Below are 21,127 nucleotides of genomic sequence, written 5' to 3'. Positions count from 1 at the left end.
ATTATATTAACATACACAATAAATACAAACTTATTTATAATCACTTAACTATCCAGTAACGCAAAAAATAAACATTTGTCTTAAGACCACTCAACATTTGTCTAAATAAATACATTTAATATAACTGGAAAAAAAAAAAAAAAATCATAAAATTGTAGCTTTCCTTCATGTAAAACACTACTGCTTTTGTCCACAAGCACAGCCAAATGATTAATGAATGATTATCTGAAAAAATGTCTGCATAGGCTGCAGATAAAATGTAGAAAATAAATAAATACATTTTAAATAAATGCAAGTCATTAGCCAATCACACGTGCGTTAGATGGGAAAAATGGACCGGCATATTCAGGAAGTGAAAAGGGGTATATCTAAGTCTGAACATCATGAAAATAATCCACTTAATAATGGTAGGGTCAATTCTATCTTTAAAACATATGGTAAGACAATCTAAATGACCTACATAACTGAACTGATTATATAATGCAAATAAGGTTGCTTAAATGTTGGTGGGGACAATTTGAGCATCCTGAAAAGTTATGTCCCTACCGTTCCTATGCAAACCTACACCCTTGGTTTCAACCCCCCGATTATATTGAAACTCAAATAAATTTTTATTTCATTTTGAAGGATGGCTATTATTTGTGTCATTCAATATCTTTTCATTGTTCAATTCTTGTAACGCTTTAACCCTTTCAGGGACAGTGGTCACTTCAGTGGACATCTATTCCAAAGTTATCATGAGGTTAACTCATTCACTACCAGTCCAGGTCACAGAGTACGTGTTGTGGTACTGGGTAAAAGAGGGAAATTAATATTGAAAACACCTACTGATAATAGCAATAAACGTCCTATCAATTTTAACTAAGAAAGGCTTGAAGCTATCTAATGAAATAGTTAACCTATGTGAGGTCACATGGGATTTTTAAAAATATAAATGCTGTTGAATAAAATTCACAGAGCAAAATACACAAAGCGCACTCATATTTGATATTTATTTTCTCACATATTTTTTTCCAATTTACTATATTTTTTTAAGTGTAGTTGTAATTTTAGTCACATTTTTTATCATGGCTATTTTTTGGGTGGGGTTTATTTTATTTTTGTTTTTTATTTTGTTTTATTTTTTTTTAATTAATTAATTTATTTATTTAAACCTGTCCTGTTCAGCTGTTTGACACAGAGAATGGAAGTCTAAGTGCCCAGATTCTGAACAGTTTTAATGTTTCACATGGAGAGTCTGACATACTCCCATTGTGATCCTTCAAAATACCTTTTTATTATGACAAAGCAGCGAACAGGAAGGGATTATGGGGGGACAGAAGAAAAGAAATACAAGAGAAGAAAGAAAAGAAACACATACACAAACAACAACAAGAAATACATTGAACATCTAAACTAGTTACTAATATGCTGGTGCTATCGTCAGCGAGATGTATTTCCGGTTTACACCATGTGGGGGCCAATTGGCCAGTGAAAGAGGAGAATGGGGGTGGGGTGTCTATAAGACTATAAACTAAGTGATTGAAAGGGGTAGAGTGTACACACATGTATTTTGTTTTATTTTTTGTAATTTAATTTATTACTATTTAAATAATTGACCCCCCACCCCCAGAAAAAATATATATCTTTCAATTAATTCATTTTATTTGAAATTATTTACACTTTTTTTTTTTTTTTAATTGCCTAACGCGAAATAGGTGCAGGCATTACCAATAATACAATTGGATGTCAAATGAGGGCCGCAAAATGTACTGTAACAGCTAGCTTCCATTTATTCCCTATAACTGTGAATTTGCCAAATATTGTAAATATCAAAGAAATCACATCATTAAAAAAAAATCTGATCTAAATGACTTCATGAAGCCTTTGATAGTTTATCATGTAGTAGAAAACCAGAGAAGGGAAGACTTATTTTTCAAGAATCTTAGAGCCAAAATATCCTCTGGCATGACCCCTAACACTGTCTGCATTTAAAATCCTTAAATGCCTTGCGATCGATTCTGTTCCCCAATTTAGCTTTAAAACCATATCCTGAGCAAAATCCTTCCCTCTTTCCTTATCAGTAAAGAATGGGGCGATTATTCTCGTGTGAAGAAAGGAAGACACCATAATATAGGTTTTACACGAGTCTGTGATGTTAGGCTCGTTGTAGTTGAAAAGGTCAGTAGTGAGCAACATCACGTTTTACTTCAGGAGGACACTTTGATCTCACGGTGGGCCGAACATCCTGTCGGCCTCCTGTAAACACCTCCCGGGTACAATTGTGTGTGGGGATGTGGAGTGGGGGAGGATGGTGATAAAAACCAACCTGCCCCCCACCCCCAGTCAAATACAAGCCAGAAAACAGTGAATAAGGGAAGTGGAGTAGGAGGGTGAAGAGGGCGACAGTCGCTCTGATGTGGCTTTTGACAATAGTGGGAGGACTTGACACCTTGCAGCCACTTACCGGCGGCGTCTCCGAGTCCCGAACGCCCCCTCTCCGGACTCGAACCCTCCATACCTGAGGGCAAGCCTGGGGGGTGCACGCTGTGAAATGCTATAATTCTGGTGCTGTTCAAGTCCTGCAAAAGAACAACCACAATCCTCAACACAGCCTGTGTCTACTCCCTTGACGCCACCGTCCCAGCAAGGATTCCCATAACAAAGCAAAATTGAAGATGAGATCTTGTTCATGTCTCATTTACATCTCAGAGAAATGAATCAGCAATAATCGAGACCAATGTTTTTCTCAGTTTTCTCAAATTTCTCTCATGAGAAGTCTCATGGTGAGCATTACATGAGAAGGTCTTGAGAATAGTTCTACTGGCACGATTTTTCAATAAAGTCTCACAGTTGTCTCCTTTCAAGATCTCACCAAGAGACAACTATGAGTACTTGTGTCGATCTCAAATGTGTCTCAATTTTATCTCCTTACTTGGAGTCACGATCTCAGTAATGCCTCAGTAAAAGATATGGATGAGCAAAGTATTTTATTTCTTCAACTTGCCTCAAAGCTGCCTCTTTTACTGATCTCGCGGAGCAACCTTATATTGTGCCAGTCACAAACATTTCTCAATTTGATCTCCTTCCAGTCTGCAATTGTTCATTTTGGGTTTTCAAGATTTTTTCATTGTAAGAAAGAGTAGTGTCTGCTCTGAGATGTCCATTCACATCTTAATTCATCTCATGCCAAAATCCGAGAAAATATTATAACTAGGGCTGTCAAAATTATCGCCTTAATGGGCGGTAATTAATTTTTTTAATTAATCACGTCAAAATATTTGACGCAAATAACGCACATGCCCCGCTCAAACAGATTAAAATGACAGCAGAGTGTATTGTCCGCTTGTTACTTGTTTTTTGGTGTTTGGCGCCCTCTGCTGGCGCTTGGGTCCAACTGGTTTTATGGCTTTCAGCACAATGAGTGAGCATGGTGTAATTATTGACATCAACAATGGCGAGCAATTAGTTTCTTTTTTGATTGAAAATTTTTACAAATTTTAATAAAATGTAAACATTAAGAGGGGTTTTAATATAAAATTTCTATAACTTGTACTAACATTTATCTTTTAAGAACTACAAGTCTTACTATCCATGGATCGCTTTAAGAGAATGTTAATAATGTTAACGCCATCTTGTTGATTTATTGTTATAATAAACTAATACAGTACTTATGTACCGTATGTTGAATTTGTGTCTTATCTTTCCATTCCAACAATAATTTACAGAAAAATATGGCATATTTTATAGATGGTTTGAATTGCGATTAATTACGATTAATTGATTTTTAAGCTGTAATTAACTCGATTAAAATTTTTAATCGTTTGACAGCCCTAGTAATAATTGGTCACATAATTAAATAACATCTGGTTCATTTGGTTCATCTTGTTCAATGTAAAAATTAAGAGATGTGAACGAAAATTTGGCAACGAAAACTATCGGCCGCTACAAATGAATTATCGGTTTTTGGTTTCGAAGACCGAAAGTTTACCACAAAATAGTGTGAAGAACCTTAGTCCTCTTGTTTGATGACATAATCAAAACAGGCAACATGCTGGCTGACGATGTCTCACTAAAACTACTGGCTCACATGCAACTTGTCTGCAATTTGGAAGTTTTTATTGAAATATCAAAGAAATATATATATATATTATTAAATGAACCAAAATATAATAAATTTTCTTCAACGCTGCTACACGCACTTTCTGAAGTTGCTTTCCATTGATGTGCCGCATCACATCGAGAACAGTGCATCTGAGCCCGTGCGTGGCTCAGTGGTAGAGGAGTTCATCTCCAACTCAGAGGTTGTGAGTTCAACTCTCTGTCCTGCTGAATGCATCTAAGTATCCTTGTGGAAGACAACCCCATGTTGTTGTGTCACCAGCAGGTAGATGAAGATATGTGTCAAAGCGCTTTGAGTGCCTGAAAGGTGTTGTACAGGTGTAACTCCATTTTTAATGAAGAGAATTTCTCTTCTCAAATATTGCTCAAATCTGGTTTTCTCAAATCAATCTCCTTTGTCTCAATGATGTCTTTGCTCATTTTGACTCATCACTCATCACAAACTCAGAAACAAATAAGCAGAGAATGAGATAAATTTGAGATGATCAAATTCGTCTCACGAGACGAGACAGATGAGTAGCAAATTTTTCCTATGGGTTCCTTCATTTTTTTTTGTGACGGTACACAAGAAAAGCCTGCGAATAGTTTGCGAAGACATGTCAACAGAGCGCATGGATGACTGGAACCATGTCCTATGGTCTGATGCGAAGGGCGGGCTTTCTTGTGTACCGTTTTCAGAAGAGGCTTTCTCCTGGGGTGACAGGCATGCACACCAATTTGATGTAGAGTACAGCGTATGGTCTGAGGACGAACAGGCTGACCCCCCACCTCTTCAATCTCTGCATCAATGCTGACAGCACTCCTGTAACGAGTCACGTGACATTTTGGAGGGAAATGACAAGCAGTACTCAATTTGGACATTTAGGGATGTGCATTTTTTCATAGGGGTGTACTCAGTTTTGTTGCCAGGGGTTTAGATATTAATGGCTATATTTGAGTTATTTTGAGGGGAAAATAAATAAACTCTATTATATACTTTTCATTGTGTCAAAGTTTCATTTTGTCAGTGTTGTCCCATGAAAAGATATACTTAAATATCTGCAGAAATGCAAGTGGTGTACTCACTTTTGTGATACACTGTACATTATATGTACACAATATATACATTTGCAATTACAAATGCTTTGGTAGTAATATCTTCATTTATTTTTCTTGCAATGAAAAAACGCAAAAGAAAACGGGAAAAAAATTAAGAGACAAAAAAAAAAAAAAATAGAGACAAAAGTAGAGCTTTTTGGGAAAAGGCATCAACATAGAGTTTACAGGGGGGAAAATGAGGCCTTCCAAGAAAACTACTAAGAAAACTACAAAGAAAACAAGAAAACTACTACTACTGAAGCAAAATTTGTTCAATCGTGGATAAATATTCTCTAGCTTAAAAAAGAAATCAAATATGCTTTTCAGGAATCAAATTCAGTTTTTTTTTTTTTTTTTTGAGCACGTGTGCCGACTATGGCCCTGTTTTTTTAACATTGGTCATGTTGGTTTTACCTGAAGAGCCTACTATAGTCTATAGTATATATATATATATATATATATACATTAAGAAAGTAATGTCAATAATTTATTCACATAAATAAAAATCTTTTGCAAAATGTTAAGCAAGTAAAACGATTTGTGCAGTTTTTGAGAGGCTTTCCAATCTGTTTCTTCTGGGACCATTAATTGGACACGATGCCAATTTCACAGGCTCTTACATGGAGCTCCGTGTGACTCCGAAATACGGCTGGAGCTTTATCAGTGGCAACGTCCTCTCCCGGTCTGCCACTTTGAAGTGCAAGTTGTATTGTGTCTGAAAGCTCTCCCCATTTGTTTGCCTCTGATGTCTGAGTCCCCCCTGCCATGCCTTCACTTCACTTTACAAGGTGTGTCATTTAGCTTGCATTGGCTGGCTAATCTTTTCAATTGCAAAGATCAAACATGGACATCTTGTCGAGGGGGGTATCCTGTTTGATTGGAGGACTCGCTTTTGTCGCTGATTTGATAACAAGGGATCACAGGCCCAAACTTTAGTGATGGACAACATAGCCCACTTTTACAACTAGAAACGCGTGGCAGCATGTCACAGTCAAATGTATGAATCACAAAATGAGTGCTTCCATTTCATCTGATTATATTTGATTTCTAGGCACATTGTACTGTTTATTTGAAAAGCGAAAAACTCTGTTGTTGTAAGTGTGACACCTGTTTCATTCCAAAACTTGAATTCAGTTTTTCTCTATCACTTCAGTTTTTTTTCTCCACAGTTTTCAAACAATGTCAGAAATAAATACATAAATATTTAAAAAAAAAAAAAAAAAAAAAAGGTGGTTGAACTTAAAATTTCAATTGTACCGGTTTTGATGGCAATTTTAAGTTTTGATGGAAAATTCAATGATACATGTTAATGCTCTGAAAGCACAGTGGTTTTCATATTTTTAAGAAAATGGAGATCCTTTAGTTCAAAAACTTAACATGATAGAGAAAAATAATTGATCAGTTTTTTTTTATTTCACACCCAAAAGAATAAGTAAATGCAGCTGTCAGACCAAAAACAGCAGAAATTGTGATCCCCAGTGTTGTCTTTGAGGCCTGAACAATATTGAAAAAAACTATCATTGCAATATTTTTTTTTGGGGGGGGGGGGGGGGGGTAGGATATTATATTTCAATTTTAAAACTAGAAGAATTTTCACCATATAAATTGAATAGCTATGTCTGGGTTAGGCCTGGACGATATTGGAAAAAATGATCATTGCGATATATATTGCCAGGGTTTCACACTTACTTATTGCATTGGTTTCACTAGTGTAAATGTGCACCAGCGCAAAATGTAGGCGGACACACATTTTTCATTGCATCACCTTTAAAGCCATACTTTTAATCACTCTTCATAACATTCATATAAGGGTGTAATGGTACATGTGTTTGTATTAAACCGTTTCGGTACGTGGTGCTCGGTACGTGGTGCTCGGTTCGGAACGGAGGCGTACCGAACGAGTTTCTGACGTAATGTAACCCTTACTTTTCGAGGCTGTGAGTCAATAGGGTTACAGTTTCTTTGTGTAGGTTATATTTACTCTGTCTTTTCTACTATAATGAGGACCAACATGATAGGGTTACAGTTTCTTTGTGTAGGTTATATTTGCTCCGTCTTTTCTACTATAATGAGGACCAACACAGTAGGACAGTATAACCCAGAAACGTCAACGGCGCGACAACGTGGCCGCTGCGAGAACGCAGTAAAACGCGGGCGTTAAAGTCAGTCAGCCAATGCACACCAGTCCCAGTGCGGCCACGTGTTAGACGCGTCCCAGAAGCAGCTGAATACGACGCACGCGAAAAGAACGGCAGAGTTTATTATTTGACGCGAGACGCGACCCTCCTGTGTCAATACTACTACCGTTAGCTAGGATCAGGCAGACCGGATGTCACTCGTGTAAAAATACGGTGGATCCGGTCGATTTTCAAACTAATATGCAATTGTAACCCACTTTTTGAGTCCATCAGATCTCTTGAGTGGTAGATCGGGGCCCAGTTGACTTGTCTTTGTTGATTTACTGCTGTCTTCTCTGCTATAATAATAACCAACATGACCCCGTGTTCAATACAAAACCCTCCTACTACAACAAAACAAGTAGGAACTAATATTCACATAGGATCTAAAGTTATACAACATAAAATATACAATATAAATGAATACTACATCACATTTGTAAAATATACACACATAATAAATTATAATTAAATAATGAGAATAATACAGATCCTGCTTCCACAATTAAATTTATTAATTTCTGTGTGGCGCTTTAACTTGAGAAAATCCACCAATAAAGCTTTTGAAAACCGTTCATAAGAAAAAAATGATTCATTGAGGCATTTCATTTGTAAAATACATGTTAAAATCTTTGTCATTGGGATTGCTTTTCTCTTTAGCACAGGACTTCTTTTTTCTTCTTTCTTTCAGAAAGAAAGCTGACCAATACGCGGGACCTGAAAGGCAATTTGTTGTTGGATTATCTTTAAATACCCGTTACTTTTTGAGCAGAATTGTAGTTTTGTATAGGCTAATGTTCCTATTGTTGAAAACACAAAGGTGTGTAATAAACAACTAGCACATTTATATTTTGCATTTTGTTTTCTTACTGTACCGAAAATGAACCGAACCATGACCTCAAAACCGAGGTACGTACCGGACCGAGATTTTTGTGTACCGCTACACCCCAACATTCATATAATTTATCCACTCTTTCGTCTTCTGAGCCGCTTATCCTAGAGCCTATCATTGCTAACTCCAGGTACCACCATGTGATGTAATGTGTCACGGTCAGCAATTAGTTTCTCAGCAGGTCTAACATGTAAAAACATTTTTTTAAAAAAAATCTGAGATTACAATAAATAACACAAACTCATTCTTTTGCGAGTTTCATCATTTTGGCATGTTGAAATACTGTTTGATCCTGGCTGCTTGCTCCTCAAATGCCGCAAATTTCCAAAGTTTTTTTTTTTTTTAATGTCGGGGCGTGATTTGTTGGTCCAGCTTTTCAGTGCATCAACAAATCTCCAACTCTTTCAAATGACGTTAAATTTCATAAACAACATGAAATTCTTGGGATTTGTTCGGTAAAGGAATTTATACATATTATATTTTATTTAAAAAAATGTTTTTATATTATTATTATTTTCTATAGACGAAAGGTGCTGGATCAGCCCAAATAAATCCCAGAACACAGGGAGGCCAAAATCAAGAGGTGCCGGATCTTGTTCCGGCAGGATCCGGCACAAATTACCCCTGGACAAGGGTCCCCAATTTTTTTGCATATGTATAATCCTCTATTAGTCCAATAAAACTAGTTTCAGTTCTGAAACATTACTCTGTACATCAGTAGTAATTTTGCTCTGAATGAAGTGGCTGATCCAAACAACCATTTATATACAAATACAAAGAATGGAAACTTTTTCTTATATATATTTTTTCAGGTTTTCATGTTTCACTTTTAAAACAGCATTTCCCTCTCATTATGAATAAAGTCTATTGATGAATCTATTGATGAAAGATGGGTCCAGTTACTGTAGCAGGCAACCAGTAGGACGAAGCACGCCCCTGGATGGATGCAGCCAATCAGGAGCCCCGTCTCAGGTCCGAGGGCATGGGAGGAGAAAAATGTTTTAGCAGAGCGTACAGCAGCTTTTCTCGCCTGTGCTGTGGGGAGTCAGCAACAGAGCACACATACACACTCGGTCACCGCATCCTGCAAGCTCAAACAAAAGAAACTTTGTGCCAATCGGCCAAAAGGACGATTTAGAAATGACCCAGGGACTTTGAACGCGTCACTATCTGTCTTGAATGACAAAACGAGTGTTGGACTATGAGCGAATTATTTATTGGTTAGCAAAACAGACGTTTTTGACGAGTTTTTGACACATTGTTGGATGAAAGTCTGCTGGCTTTGACTTTTTTCCCATCGCTCATCGTACGAAAAGTCGAGGAGGATGGCGCTACATCTCATCTTTGGGCTTATTCTTCTCAAAGTAAGTACAACTTTTTTTTTTTTTTTTAAATTAAATTGAGTTTTTTTGTGGCACATTTTGCCTACACTGTATTATCAGTTAGTAATAAAAGAGAAAAATAAGTCTTCCACTTAATTCACAACTGTATTTTTTTTTAATGAAGTGACAAAATTCGTTTTCTACATACAAGTTTATCATACTTCCAGTGCTTTGTGGCACACTTCCTGTCGTGCCACTAACAGTCTGCTGGGGCGTTTTCATACTGGAAAAAGTTTTTTTAAATTTTTTTTTTTTTTTTTTTTGAGAAGTTTATGTGATTTATTTTTTAAAGGATACCCCCCCTTCCCACTCACATGACTACTCCCCCTCCGCACTCATAATTACCAGAGACTTGAAAATTCATTTTACCTACAAAATACTTAAGAATGAACATGGTTGAGCTTTAGTTGTCACGTGTTGTTATTGTTGTTGGTGGTGTTGGTATGAAATCAATTTTAGTAAATAACAGAAGCCTTCAGTGACAGACATGCCCACTTAAAACTCACCAGGGCTTCAAGTCTAGTTAGGACAGAGAAAATGACTTTTGTTGCATCAAAGTGATACACATATTTCGTATGTATGTATGTATGTATAATAGGGCTGAACGATATTGGAAACAACGGACATTGCGACTTTTGGGGGGTTTGCGATATATTGCGATAATAAAACTAGAATTTTCACCTGTGGCCTATACTATGAAGCCGGTTTTCTGGCTTAGCAGGGTAACTTCGAGAGTAACTTTATCACGTGCGACGTAAGTTCACTGCTATGCGAGACTACGAAAGGTGGATATGTTGGAACCGAGAAGTGTTGCCATGGCAACACACGCCGCACGCCAAACCTGGTCGTGTCAGAGTTAGATCTTGCTTAACATCAGGATTCCAATTAACCACGCTCTATTTAAACAGCACTCCTCCGCGGACGTGTCCTCCTGACAATGACAGCGTACTTGGACGACCCATACGACATTGGCGTGCGGCTTGTGAGGGGCTCTCTCCGGAGGGCACGGGTATTTCGGGACCGCCAGAAACCGCTGGCGTACCCGGAAGATGTTCTCCATGAAAGATATAGATTTTCAGCTGAGGGAATTCTTTACCTGTGCCAACTGATCTAGGCAGACGTCACTAATGTAACCCGCCGAGTCAGGCCCTCACAACCGCGCAGATTGTGTGTGCCTGTCCGTGCGCTCTTTCGCCAGGGACAATATATGTATTCCATCGGTGATGCTGAATATCTGCGTAAGAACACTGTATGCCGTGCGATTCGGAGTGGGGTATGGAAACGCTTCAAATTGATGCATTTATAATAATCATAGAAATATGTAGACTATTTAAACATTGAGAAAACTTGCGTTTTTTTCTGCCAACTCGAGGAGATTAAATTAAATGTCAAATCCACTGATAGGACAGACGCACAAATATAAAAGATATAAATGTTTATTGAATATGCATCTTACAGTCTTGTTTAACTGTGAAAAATCGTTACAAAAGACGGGCTTTTATTTACGCAACAACGCATGGCATCCCCGCATTTCCTTCTTCTCCTGAGTCCTCACAAATATAACCTAATTTTTTTGGGGGGGGGTTGTCGGGCTCGGGCCTGCAAATCAAGTTTATTGATCGGACTCGGGTCGGGTCGGGCTGGATTTTTTAGGCCCAAACTAAAAAAAAGAACATACGTATTCGTACAGTCAAGGGGACTAAACATAGAATCATCCAGTTTCGTGTGGTGATGCGTGACAATTATTTCTTACTGTTAATGTACCAAATCTTATTTTATTGTCCTGACAGCAGGCTTTATTTCTTTTCATGGACATAAGTAAACTGGCATATTGACGCATTCACAAATCACACGATCTGTAAATTCGCTGTCAACAGACCCGTTGCGCTCTACTCGCCGAAGCGGTGTTGGATTTCGCGGTGAGGGTGGATTTTAATTCCTCATAATTCCGCATGATCATCGCGCATTCCTCCTCCATGAAGTAAGGTGCCCGTGCCATCGTCACAAGTAGTGTTTGACTCTGGTCACCGCCCCCTTTTATGTGAACGCGCAGTAACTCTGACTGGGTTGACACAGGTTCGACTAATCAACCTCATAATCAGCGTCGTAGCACCGATTGACCACAAACTAGACAACCAGGTTTTGTCAACTCCGGTTACCCGATGGTAAACTGGATTACTTCTGGGGAGGTTGAACTCGGTTCGTAGTATAGGCCACAGATGACTTGAATAGCTCTGCTTGGGAAGACTTGACTCACTATGACCACATTGTATTTATATTCATCATTCATATTAATCAAGAGGGTTCATCTTTGAATGATGAATATTACTGTATATAAAAGGGATCCAGGAAGCCGTGTCTCTGCAGAATTGCTGGTTTTAGGAAGCAAAACAAAAGTTTACATATTTAAAAAAAAAAATCGCCATTGCGCATGTGCACATTGCGATTTCGATGTTCAAACGATATATTGTGCAGCTCAAATGTATAACCAGTGGGTAAAATTATAGGCGGAGTTTGACTTTTGGCGGGGGGGGGGCAAAACATGGTGATGACCCCGAAACGCAGTGTCAGCAATAAAATTAACTACAAGATATATGGTCGCAAAGTAGCTTAACCCATGCTCATACATACTGCCATCCCAGCTGTGTGTGTGTGTGCGTGTGTGAGTGCGAACGTTTTTCTGTCTTACCTAGTGGAAAAGTAGACGGCACATCCTTTTTGACTGAATATTCCAGCCAAGAATCTGTCCCCAGGTGGTTTTTGGCTAAGCAAAGCAAATGGCCGTCTCTAAGGTGCAAGTCACATAATGTGTTCGAAAAATAATTTTGACCGATTTAAAAAAAAAAAAATGTTCGTTTAATTCATTTTTGTTGTTTGTGTCATTGCTTTACAACTTTTATAGACAATATTTTACCGGCAAAGTCTTAATTTTAAATTCATATTTAGGGAGGTCAATTACATGCAATGACATTTTCACACCCCCCCCCCCCCCCCTTCATCTCCACGTATAGGTAATATGGGATTTGACAGGTGTTAGAGCACTAAAATTCAGTCTTGTGTCACAGTAGGGAAAGTTACATATATCTATTCTAGAAAAAAATATAGCCTGCATCAACAGGAAAAACACACATGGCTAACTAACACAGAGAAACAGCAAACTAACAGGTGAGGAAAACAAGACTTTGTCTTTGCCCTGTTTTCTTCATGCTTGTCCATTTTTATCAACAAAATTATCAGAAAATAACACTTATATTGGGGTTTCCAGCAGTTATTTAACTAAATATTCATAACATTCATAACAATCCGGCCAGTCACACAGCTACAAACTCTACTTTCAAGATAGCTGTGATAACCATTAATGTTCTGCCTTTACACAAGGCGTATAATATAAAGCAGCTAGCCATGTTAACATTTTAATTCTTCTTATTGACCTGATGAATTGTTGAATATTACAGAACTTCATCTCAGTAAATTTACCGTTATACACTTCCTTTGGTTTAATCACCATTTTAGACACCAGTGGAAACATTCAAAGTTCAAACCATAGATGATTCAAAACAAACACTGGTGGTTTGACTGACTCAGTAGATGTTGTGTATAAAAGAAGGCGGGGCCAGCAGAGGGTGATGCTGTGCTCTGATTTGTTGAACATGTCAGCGCTTACATTTGAGAGAGACATGCAGACTGTGCATGCGAAAATTATCTGTAGTCTGCGGCACTACATTTATGTACAGTCTATTGACGCTGCTGCCAGTTTGAATGTAGTTTTTTGTTTATTTGAGCTTGACTCCAAGAGGTGGAGCTGGGCTCTAGAGGGCTATGTCCCATTTTAACCCCTGTGAATAACCTTGTTTTATGCACAGGGCTGAGGTCTGTTTAGATGCTCCTTATTAAAGAGTGATGCTCTAATGGAAAACAGCTGTAAAGTGTATGCCAGGAAATTAAGGGGGTGATATATTTTTTTTAAGATCACGCATGAGCGCACTAGATCGATGGTGGTAGCAACAATTACTTATTAGCTGATAGTAGTAATTATTTTTGAGATATAGATCCCATATATAGACCTGGATGCGTGATGCGCACTCTGAGTCAATCGGGACACCATTGTGTGTCAGTGCCTTTTGATAAACATAGCATTAAGTCAATGAAGCATGTACTTTGAAATAGCTATAAATTGCAAAATTTTCAAACGGCTTGGTCTTCCAAAAATGTCAGCGAGACGGTAAATTAAGTGCATGCTTAAAAATATTTATAGAGATTTTTTTTCAACACCCACTCTGAATCAAAGTCACATTAATATGGTTCATTACCATATATTTAAAATATGTTGCTGAGTTAAGAGTGCAATTGTAGAAAAAGTGTTATGCGAAAAAAACAAACAAAAAAAAACAGACTTATGAAGTAATCTGCCGTTTGTATTGTCATGGTGTGCGTATGTGAGTTTTGTTTTGTTTTGACGTGGTCCTTGGTGCAAAAAATTGGACAACCACTGTACTAGCAGAATGAGCCCATTACACCAAGTAGTTCTATTAGGTGAAAAGAAACATTCAAACAACAATTAGGCCCCAGCGATGCTGTAGTCATGACAACAAACTCCCAATCCGCTTTCAATTACAAACAACAAGGTGTAAATGGCCTCCACTTATTGTTACTTTCGGCATCTCAATGTGAAAACGTGGGCTCACTCCCAACATGTCAGCATCGCTGGGGTCTGGATATCCGGAGTAGAGCAATTATCCTTATTTTCTCCCACATTGTGGCCCTTATAAAGTGTGTAGGTGTGTGTGTGTGTGTATGTGTGTGACCGTTCGGGGGGGCTCAGTTAGTTAGTGTGTTACCACAGCATTTACATTAAGCAGAAGTCCCTGATGGGGGAGGGGATGATTGTAAAATTTCAGGCATTTAACTACTTTTTTTGCAATGATGAGTCTCTCCTGTGTGATTTACGATCAAAGTTCCGCACATCCAAGCATCCTCTAATTTGTCCCTCATGCGCTCTGTATACACTAATGACAGTAATCAGCATGAAAGGGCGTTGGAGTTCGAGGGGGCTCCACAAATTTGGAAACCCTACTATTTACCCCCTTTCCAAACCTGGGCATGCTGTCTGTGCTGAAAGAGGCCTGTCTTGTTGTCGCCCTGGCATGATGGTGTACTTCATAGGTCACGTGGAGGAAAGAGAGAGTGCATCCTTTTGTATGTTTATTTTCACGCAGATTAGATTAACTGCAGAAAGGCGCCATCACGTGTGCTTAAAAAGAGAGCTTTGACTCACTTCAAAGCACACAGAAAATGTTTCAGTAAGCTTAGCTGAAGTCTGCGTGTGACCGTGTGTGTGAATGCGTGTGTGTGTGTGTTGACTGAGTGAATCCGGCAGCCGCACAGTAGAGCCCCCACATTGTAAGCTCCGCTCCTCGTCGGTGGTCCGTCTATTCCCAGTGGGGAAACCCTTCAAATTGCAACTTCTTTGGACACCAATGGAAAAAAAGCAACTGCAGCCCCATTTGCTTCTTTTTCAACTCTGACTTTCTTGACCTAAAGGCAGTAGATAAGCGTCTCTGTGTTTGAGTGCGTGCACAGCCACTTAAAGCCTCCTTGAAACGTGCACAGAAAGTCACAGCAGGACATTTGTTACCAGTTCCGTGCTTGATGTTAATCTCTATTTCATAGAGAATTGTCTACTCGGAGGGATGGAAAAACCTCAAAAGCCCAACCTAATCTGTTTGTTGTGATTAAGGATTTGTAATGGCAACGGTTAAACTTTGGAACAGATTCATTTTAAATATGAATAAATTGGTGGTTGGGATTCCAGACGAGATAAAGCGTGACGTTTGGAAGAAAGATGGTACAACAATTAAAGGATTACAAATGGAAAGAGAATTAAATGTATGAAAAAGACACATATGAAACTCAAACTGACAAATGAGGAGGGTGAAATAAGAGTTGCTTGACTGATGATGATGGTCATACAGTACTGTATATGTCTATGATGTAATGTACAGTGTATCACAAAAGTGAGTACACCCCTCGCATTTCTGCAGATATTTGACACAATGAAAAGTAGTCTGTGTGCAGCTTATTAAAAGTTAATTTATTTATAGTTAATTTATTTTCCCCTCAAAATAAAATATAGCCATTAATACCTAAACCCCTGGCAACAAAACTGAGTACACCCCTTAGAAACTACATCCTTAAATGTCTAAATTTAGTACTGCTTGTCATTTTCCCTCCAAAATGTCATGTGACTTGTTAGTGTTACTAGGTCCAGGTGTACATAGGGAGCAGGTGTGTTGAAATTTGTAGTGCAGCTCTCACACTCTCATACTGGTCACTGAAAGTTCCAACATGGCACGACAACGCAAAGAACTCTCTGAGGATCTTAAAAGACGTATTGTTGCGCTACATGAAGATGGCCAAGGTTACAAGAAGATTGCCAACACCCTGAAATTGAGCTGCAGCACAGTGGCTAAGATCATCCAGCGTTTTAAAAGAGCAGGGTTCACTCAGAACAGGCCTCGGGTTGGTCGTTCAAAGAAGCTGAGCGAACGTGCTGAGCGTCACATCCAAATGCTTTCTTTGAAAGATCGTCGCAGGAGTGCTGTCAGCATTGCTGACTTTTTTTTGAAGAGGTGGGGGGTCAGCCAGTTAGTGCTCAGACCATACGCCGCACTCTACATCAAATTGGTGTGCATGGCTGTCACCCCAGGAGGAAGCCTCTTCTGAAGACGATACAGTTTGCTGAAGACATGTCAACAAAGCACATGGATTACCGAAACCATGTCCTATGGTCTGATGAGACGAAGATTAATTTGTTTGATTCCGATCGTCTCAAGCATGTGTGGCGGTGACCAGGTGAGGAGTTCAAAGATAAGTGTGTTATGCCTACAGTCAATCATGGTGGTGGGAATGTCATGGTCTGGGGCTGCATGAGGGCTGCAGGTGTTGGAGGGTTACATTCCATTGAGGGAAACATGAACTCCAACATGTACTGTGAAATACTGCAGCAGAGCATGATCCCCTCCCTCCAGAAACTGTGTCGCAGGGCAGGGTTCGAGCATGACAATGACCCCAAACACACCTCCAAGATGACTACTGCTTTACTGAAGAGGCTGAGGGTAAAGGTGATGGAGTGGCCAAGCATGTCTCCAGACTTGAACCCAATAGAACATCTTTGGGGGATCCTCAAGCGGAAGATGGAGGTGCGCAAAGTCTCAAATAACCGGCAGCTCCGCAATATCATCATGGTGAGTGGAAGAGCATTCCAGTGGCAACCTGTGAAGCTCTGGTCCGCTCCATGCCCAGGAGAGTAAAGGCAGTTCTGGATAATAGTGGTGGCCACACAAAATATTGACAGTTGACATGTTGTATGTTAATATTGACAACTTTCAATGAGGGGTGTACTCAGTTTTGTTGCCAGGGGTATAGATATTAACGGCTATATTTTGAGTTATTTTGAGGGGAAAATAAAATAACTATTATATAAACTGCACACAGACTATTTTTCATTGTGTCAAAGTGTCAATTTGTCAGTGTTGTCCCATGAAAAGTTAAATATCTGCAGAAATGCGAGGGGTGTACTCACTTTTGTGATACACTGTACATATGCATTTATTTAAATAGATATGAGTACCGTAATTTTCGGACTATAAGGCGCCCCTGACTATAGGCCGCCACCCACCAAATTAGACATGAAAACAGCATTTGTTCATACATTAGCAGCACTGCATTATAAGATGCAGCTCTCTTCACTGTATTATGGGATATTTACACCAAAAGATATTCACCGGGAACACTTTTTTTGACAGCGGCATCATAAGACTGTCATAAGACCAAATGAAACACCATGCAGCTCTGAACCAATTTCCTGCAAAGCTTCATTGCTTCAAGAAGCTTCATTTGACCACTGCTCCCTTGGGGGAGACAGCCAACCTCTGCTGGCAGCTGCTGTCAACTGTTGTTTTCCAACATGCCTCCTAGCATGCATTGCGATGCTACAGACAAAATTCAATTTCTGTGCTAATTATTTCTTCAGTTACTGTTCCAGTTGTTTCATTAATTGCTCGTTATGATATTTGGTAACACATTATTTGGCAGTGGCGCCATAAGAATGTCATAAGACAATAAGGGAGTGTCAAAATTTGATTATCAGATGCATCGCGATTCTACACGGGACTATTCGATTACAATTGATAAATGTCCAAAAACGATGATTTTGCCTAATAACTTTATGACAGCCGCTTGTAGCGGAACGAAATTCAAGACACATCTGCCGCCCGGACACCTTTAACGGACGCACGCACAATATTATGATGGATGCTGCTGGTTACTGAGCGAGAGATTTACTCCTTTTCAAAAGACTGGAAAATAAATTCTGTGCGCAAGTTATTTTTTAGAGCGAGAGCGGAAGAGAGATAGTTCGTTGCTCCTTGTCTGTCAGTAGGTTCAAGTAGTGTTAATTGGAAAAAGTCCCTAGTGTTTTGCTATGTCCGGTGTCCGTCTATCTCTTGTACTGTTTAGCCTTTATTGATGTTGTTTTTGAGATGTTACTAGTTAGCTCCGAGCGCTATGCTAATTAGCGACTTGTATTTCCATGTCAAGTTGATTGGTGGTGTACAAAAGTTATTCCAGATGCAGAACGTGTAAAACCAGGACTAAGTACAGCGGTAACACTACAAACATGCGACATGGTACAGAAATCTGTAAAAACAAAGTATATTGGTTAAAAGAAGTCTTATTTCTAAAGACACTTTGTTTGTTTCCAGAAAATGTGAAATTCATTCCCAAAATGTAAATTTTATTGTATTGTTGAGAGAAATAAGTACTGCCTTCAAAACAGCTAATCTTTTTGCACCTTTTTGTGAAAAGGAGCATCTTGTTTTGTATAGGCATGTTGAGAAATAAATTCTCTTTCTTGTAAAAAAAAAAAAAAAAAAAAAAAAAAAGCAGTATAAGGAAAGCTTTTTGTTGTATGGGCATGTTTCCACCGTTCCTGTTGAATCATTACATATTTTTAATTAATAATGGTCATAGATTTGTTTGGCTACTTTGTTAGTAAAGTATGATGCATCGATAATCGTGATAATCTTGAAAACCGTGATCATTGTCAATACCGTGATCATCGTTCAATAATCGAATCGTAGCACCCTGAATTGTAGTCGAATCGAATGGTGGGGGGGCCTAAGATGGCACACTCCTATAACACAATCCTCATTATGACATGACACTGTTATGAGCATTATTTAAAGTGCATGTGACACGAAAAAGCATGTTTATTTCATAATACACGCAGTATTTTATGCTCCTGAATGATATGGACCGCTTGAATGTGTGTGGAAGCGATCGCTATATTTATCTAGTTTTTTGAATCCCGTGCCATGAAAATGAGTGACTTCTGGCTTCGGTCTTGCATTGAGGAGGAGGGCGCTGTGACGTGTACGGGTGGAGGCGTCCTCTTCACTAAACAGCCGTACTGTTGTGTATGAGGACCAAGGATTCAGCTGATTTTGAGGATTAATACATTTATTTTCGCATCACGCCAGCCAAACGGCTGCAGAAAAATCTTGCTTTATGAGGGAGAGGCGTGTGCGCCTTTTTGGAGTTTTAAAAGTTTCCCATTCACCGTGGATATTGGCCAAGCCCTACTACTGTGGGACCATTGGACTTACGAGGAAGTGAGTAAACATCTTGTTTTGTATTATGTCAAATATTAATACAGCGATTACCAAGTAAACACTACAAACTTTCTTTAAATAAAGACTACTTACGTTTAATCATTGATTGGCATGTAAAAAGCTCTCCTCTCCTCATGCACATTAGCTGCAGGTTAGCTGCACAACAACTGCAGCCGCCCTCCTCCGGGGAACGAACTGTAAATTGCTCTCCGCTGAGCGCTTTGCCGATCCGCGAAGACAATCGACAACTCAGTCGTCATGTCAAATAATCCGGGCTAGTTATGTGTGATTTTCCGCTTCGAAGACTTTGAAACATCACTCGGTTCGGGTTAGCATGTCGGCTAGCTGTCACGCCTGTTGGTTTGTTTACATTCTCCGAAGCCGGGGAAGGGAAATGACATATGTCCGATTTAGGGGTCATAAAATATCGTTCGGGAGGTGCGACAGTAAAGGTGAAGTCGACAGTTTTGACCATTATAGAGTAATTTTGCCATGTCGTCCTGAATAAGTGCATGTTTATTATTTCATATTCCATTTAGCACAAAACTGTTATTTGTCATGACCATGCCATTTATTTAGCAATTGGGGAAAATACTTGGATAAAAAGAATATCCTGTAAAAATATTGAAGTAAAGAGACAGAAACAATGACATTTTGCTGCTCTCTTCGTCGTGTTTTCCTCGTTGTGAATAGTTCCCCCTCGACGGGCTGACTGGTCCTTCTCAAAGCATTTATTTAGCTATTGGGGTAAAATACTTGGATAAAAAGAATATCCTGTAAAAATATTGGAGTAGAGAGACTGAAACAATTACATTTTGCGGCTCTCTGTGTCGTGTTTTCCTCGTTCTGAATAGTTCCCCCTCAATGGGCTGAATAGTAAAACCGATGAGCCCAGTCTCCCGCTGACGTCATCCACCTGTTGGGGACGCTAGAGCCCTATAACGGTAGGCGTGGCTAACCAGCAGATTAAAAGACTAATTTCTCGTCATCTGCGCTTTGCTAAATTGTTGTATATAGTTGAATCGTCTCAAAATATGATTCTAATTCACATAATAATGCTATTTAAGACTTTTTTCTCCTGTCGTATGCTCTTTAATGCTTGTAACAGATGTCATTGAGTGTCATCCGGAAAATTATCTCACTTTTCAATTGATGTAAAAGATCCAAACTGGACATAAATGGAGTTAGCGACATAATTTGCCGGAGGACAATTAATGACATCTATCATAAGCATTCAGTAATGCCCATGATAGTGTCATGTCATAATTATGATGGTATGCTGCTGTCAAATTAAGTGTTACCTATTAACCCAAATAAATCAAATAAACTGCACTGGACTATAAGCCGCAGGATTCAAAATGTAGTAAGTAGCCGTTTATAATCAGAAAATCACGGTAACTGAGTTTTTCAAGATACAAGTTGTCGTTTAGTCAGTTTGCCTGTGGGTCAAAATTTGTAAAGTTAACATAAAAGTTAAAGTTAATGCTTAAAGTGCTGTATGCAGTATTAAAAAAAAATCATACATGATAAAAATGTATTGGTTTTTATTGGGGGATGTGGCTGGAACAGGTTAAACATTTCCATTAATTCTGAATGGGAGTGAACTTTTGAGGTACAGTGGGGAGAACAAGTATTTTATACACTTACAAACGTGATCATGTAAAAAATTTTGGGGTGTCAAACGATTAAAATTTTTAATAGAGTTAATTACAGCTTAAAAATTAATTAATCGTAATTATTCGCAATTAATCGCAATTCAAACCATCTATAAAATATGCCATATTTTTCTGTAAATTATTGTTGGAATGGAAAGATAAGACACAAGAT

General features: G+C 38.7%; 1 protein-coding gene across 1 annotated transcript in view; it reads left to right on the top strand.

Annotated features, from left to right (window-relative positions):
• Nucleotides 1-9,289: 9,289 nt before the first annotated feature.
• nradd (neurotrophin receptor associated death domain) overlaps nucleotides 9,290-21,127 on the top strand; it is a 37,226-nt gene continuing 25,388 nt past the window's right edge. Inside the window, exon 1 of the mRNA XM_057834917.1 lies at nucleotides 9,290-9,611. Coding sequence (XP_057690900.1) covers nucleotides 9,573-9,611 — 39 coding nt within the window. The 5' untranslated portion in view covers nucleotides 9,290-9,572. The remainder of the gene's footprint in view (nucleotides 9,612-21,127) is intronic.

The sequence above is a fragment of the Corythoichthys intestinalis genome, chromosome 4, assembly GCF_030265065.1.
Source record: "Corythoichthys intestinalis isolate RoL2023-P3 chromosome 4, ASM3026506v1, whole genome shotgun sequence".
Lineage (NCBI taxonomy): Eukaryota > Metazoa > Chordata > Actinopteri > Syngnathiformes > Syngnathidae > Corythoichthys > Corythoichthys intestinalis.
Note: the sequence above shows the minus strand (reverse complement) of the source record. Positions and strands in the feature narration are given on the sequence as shown.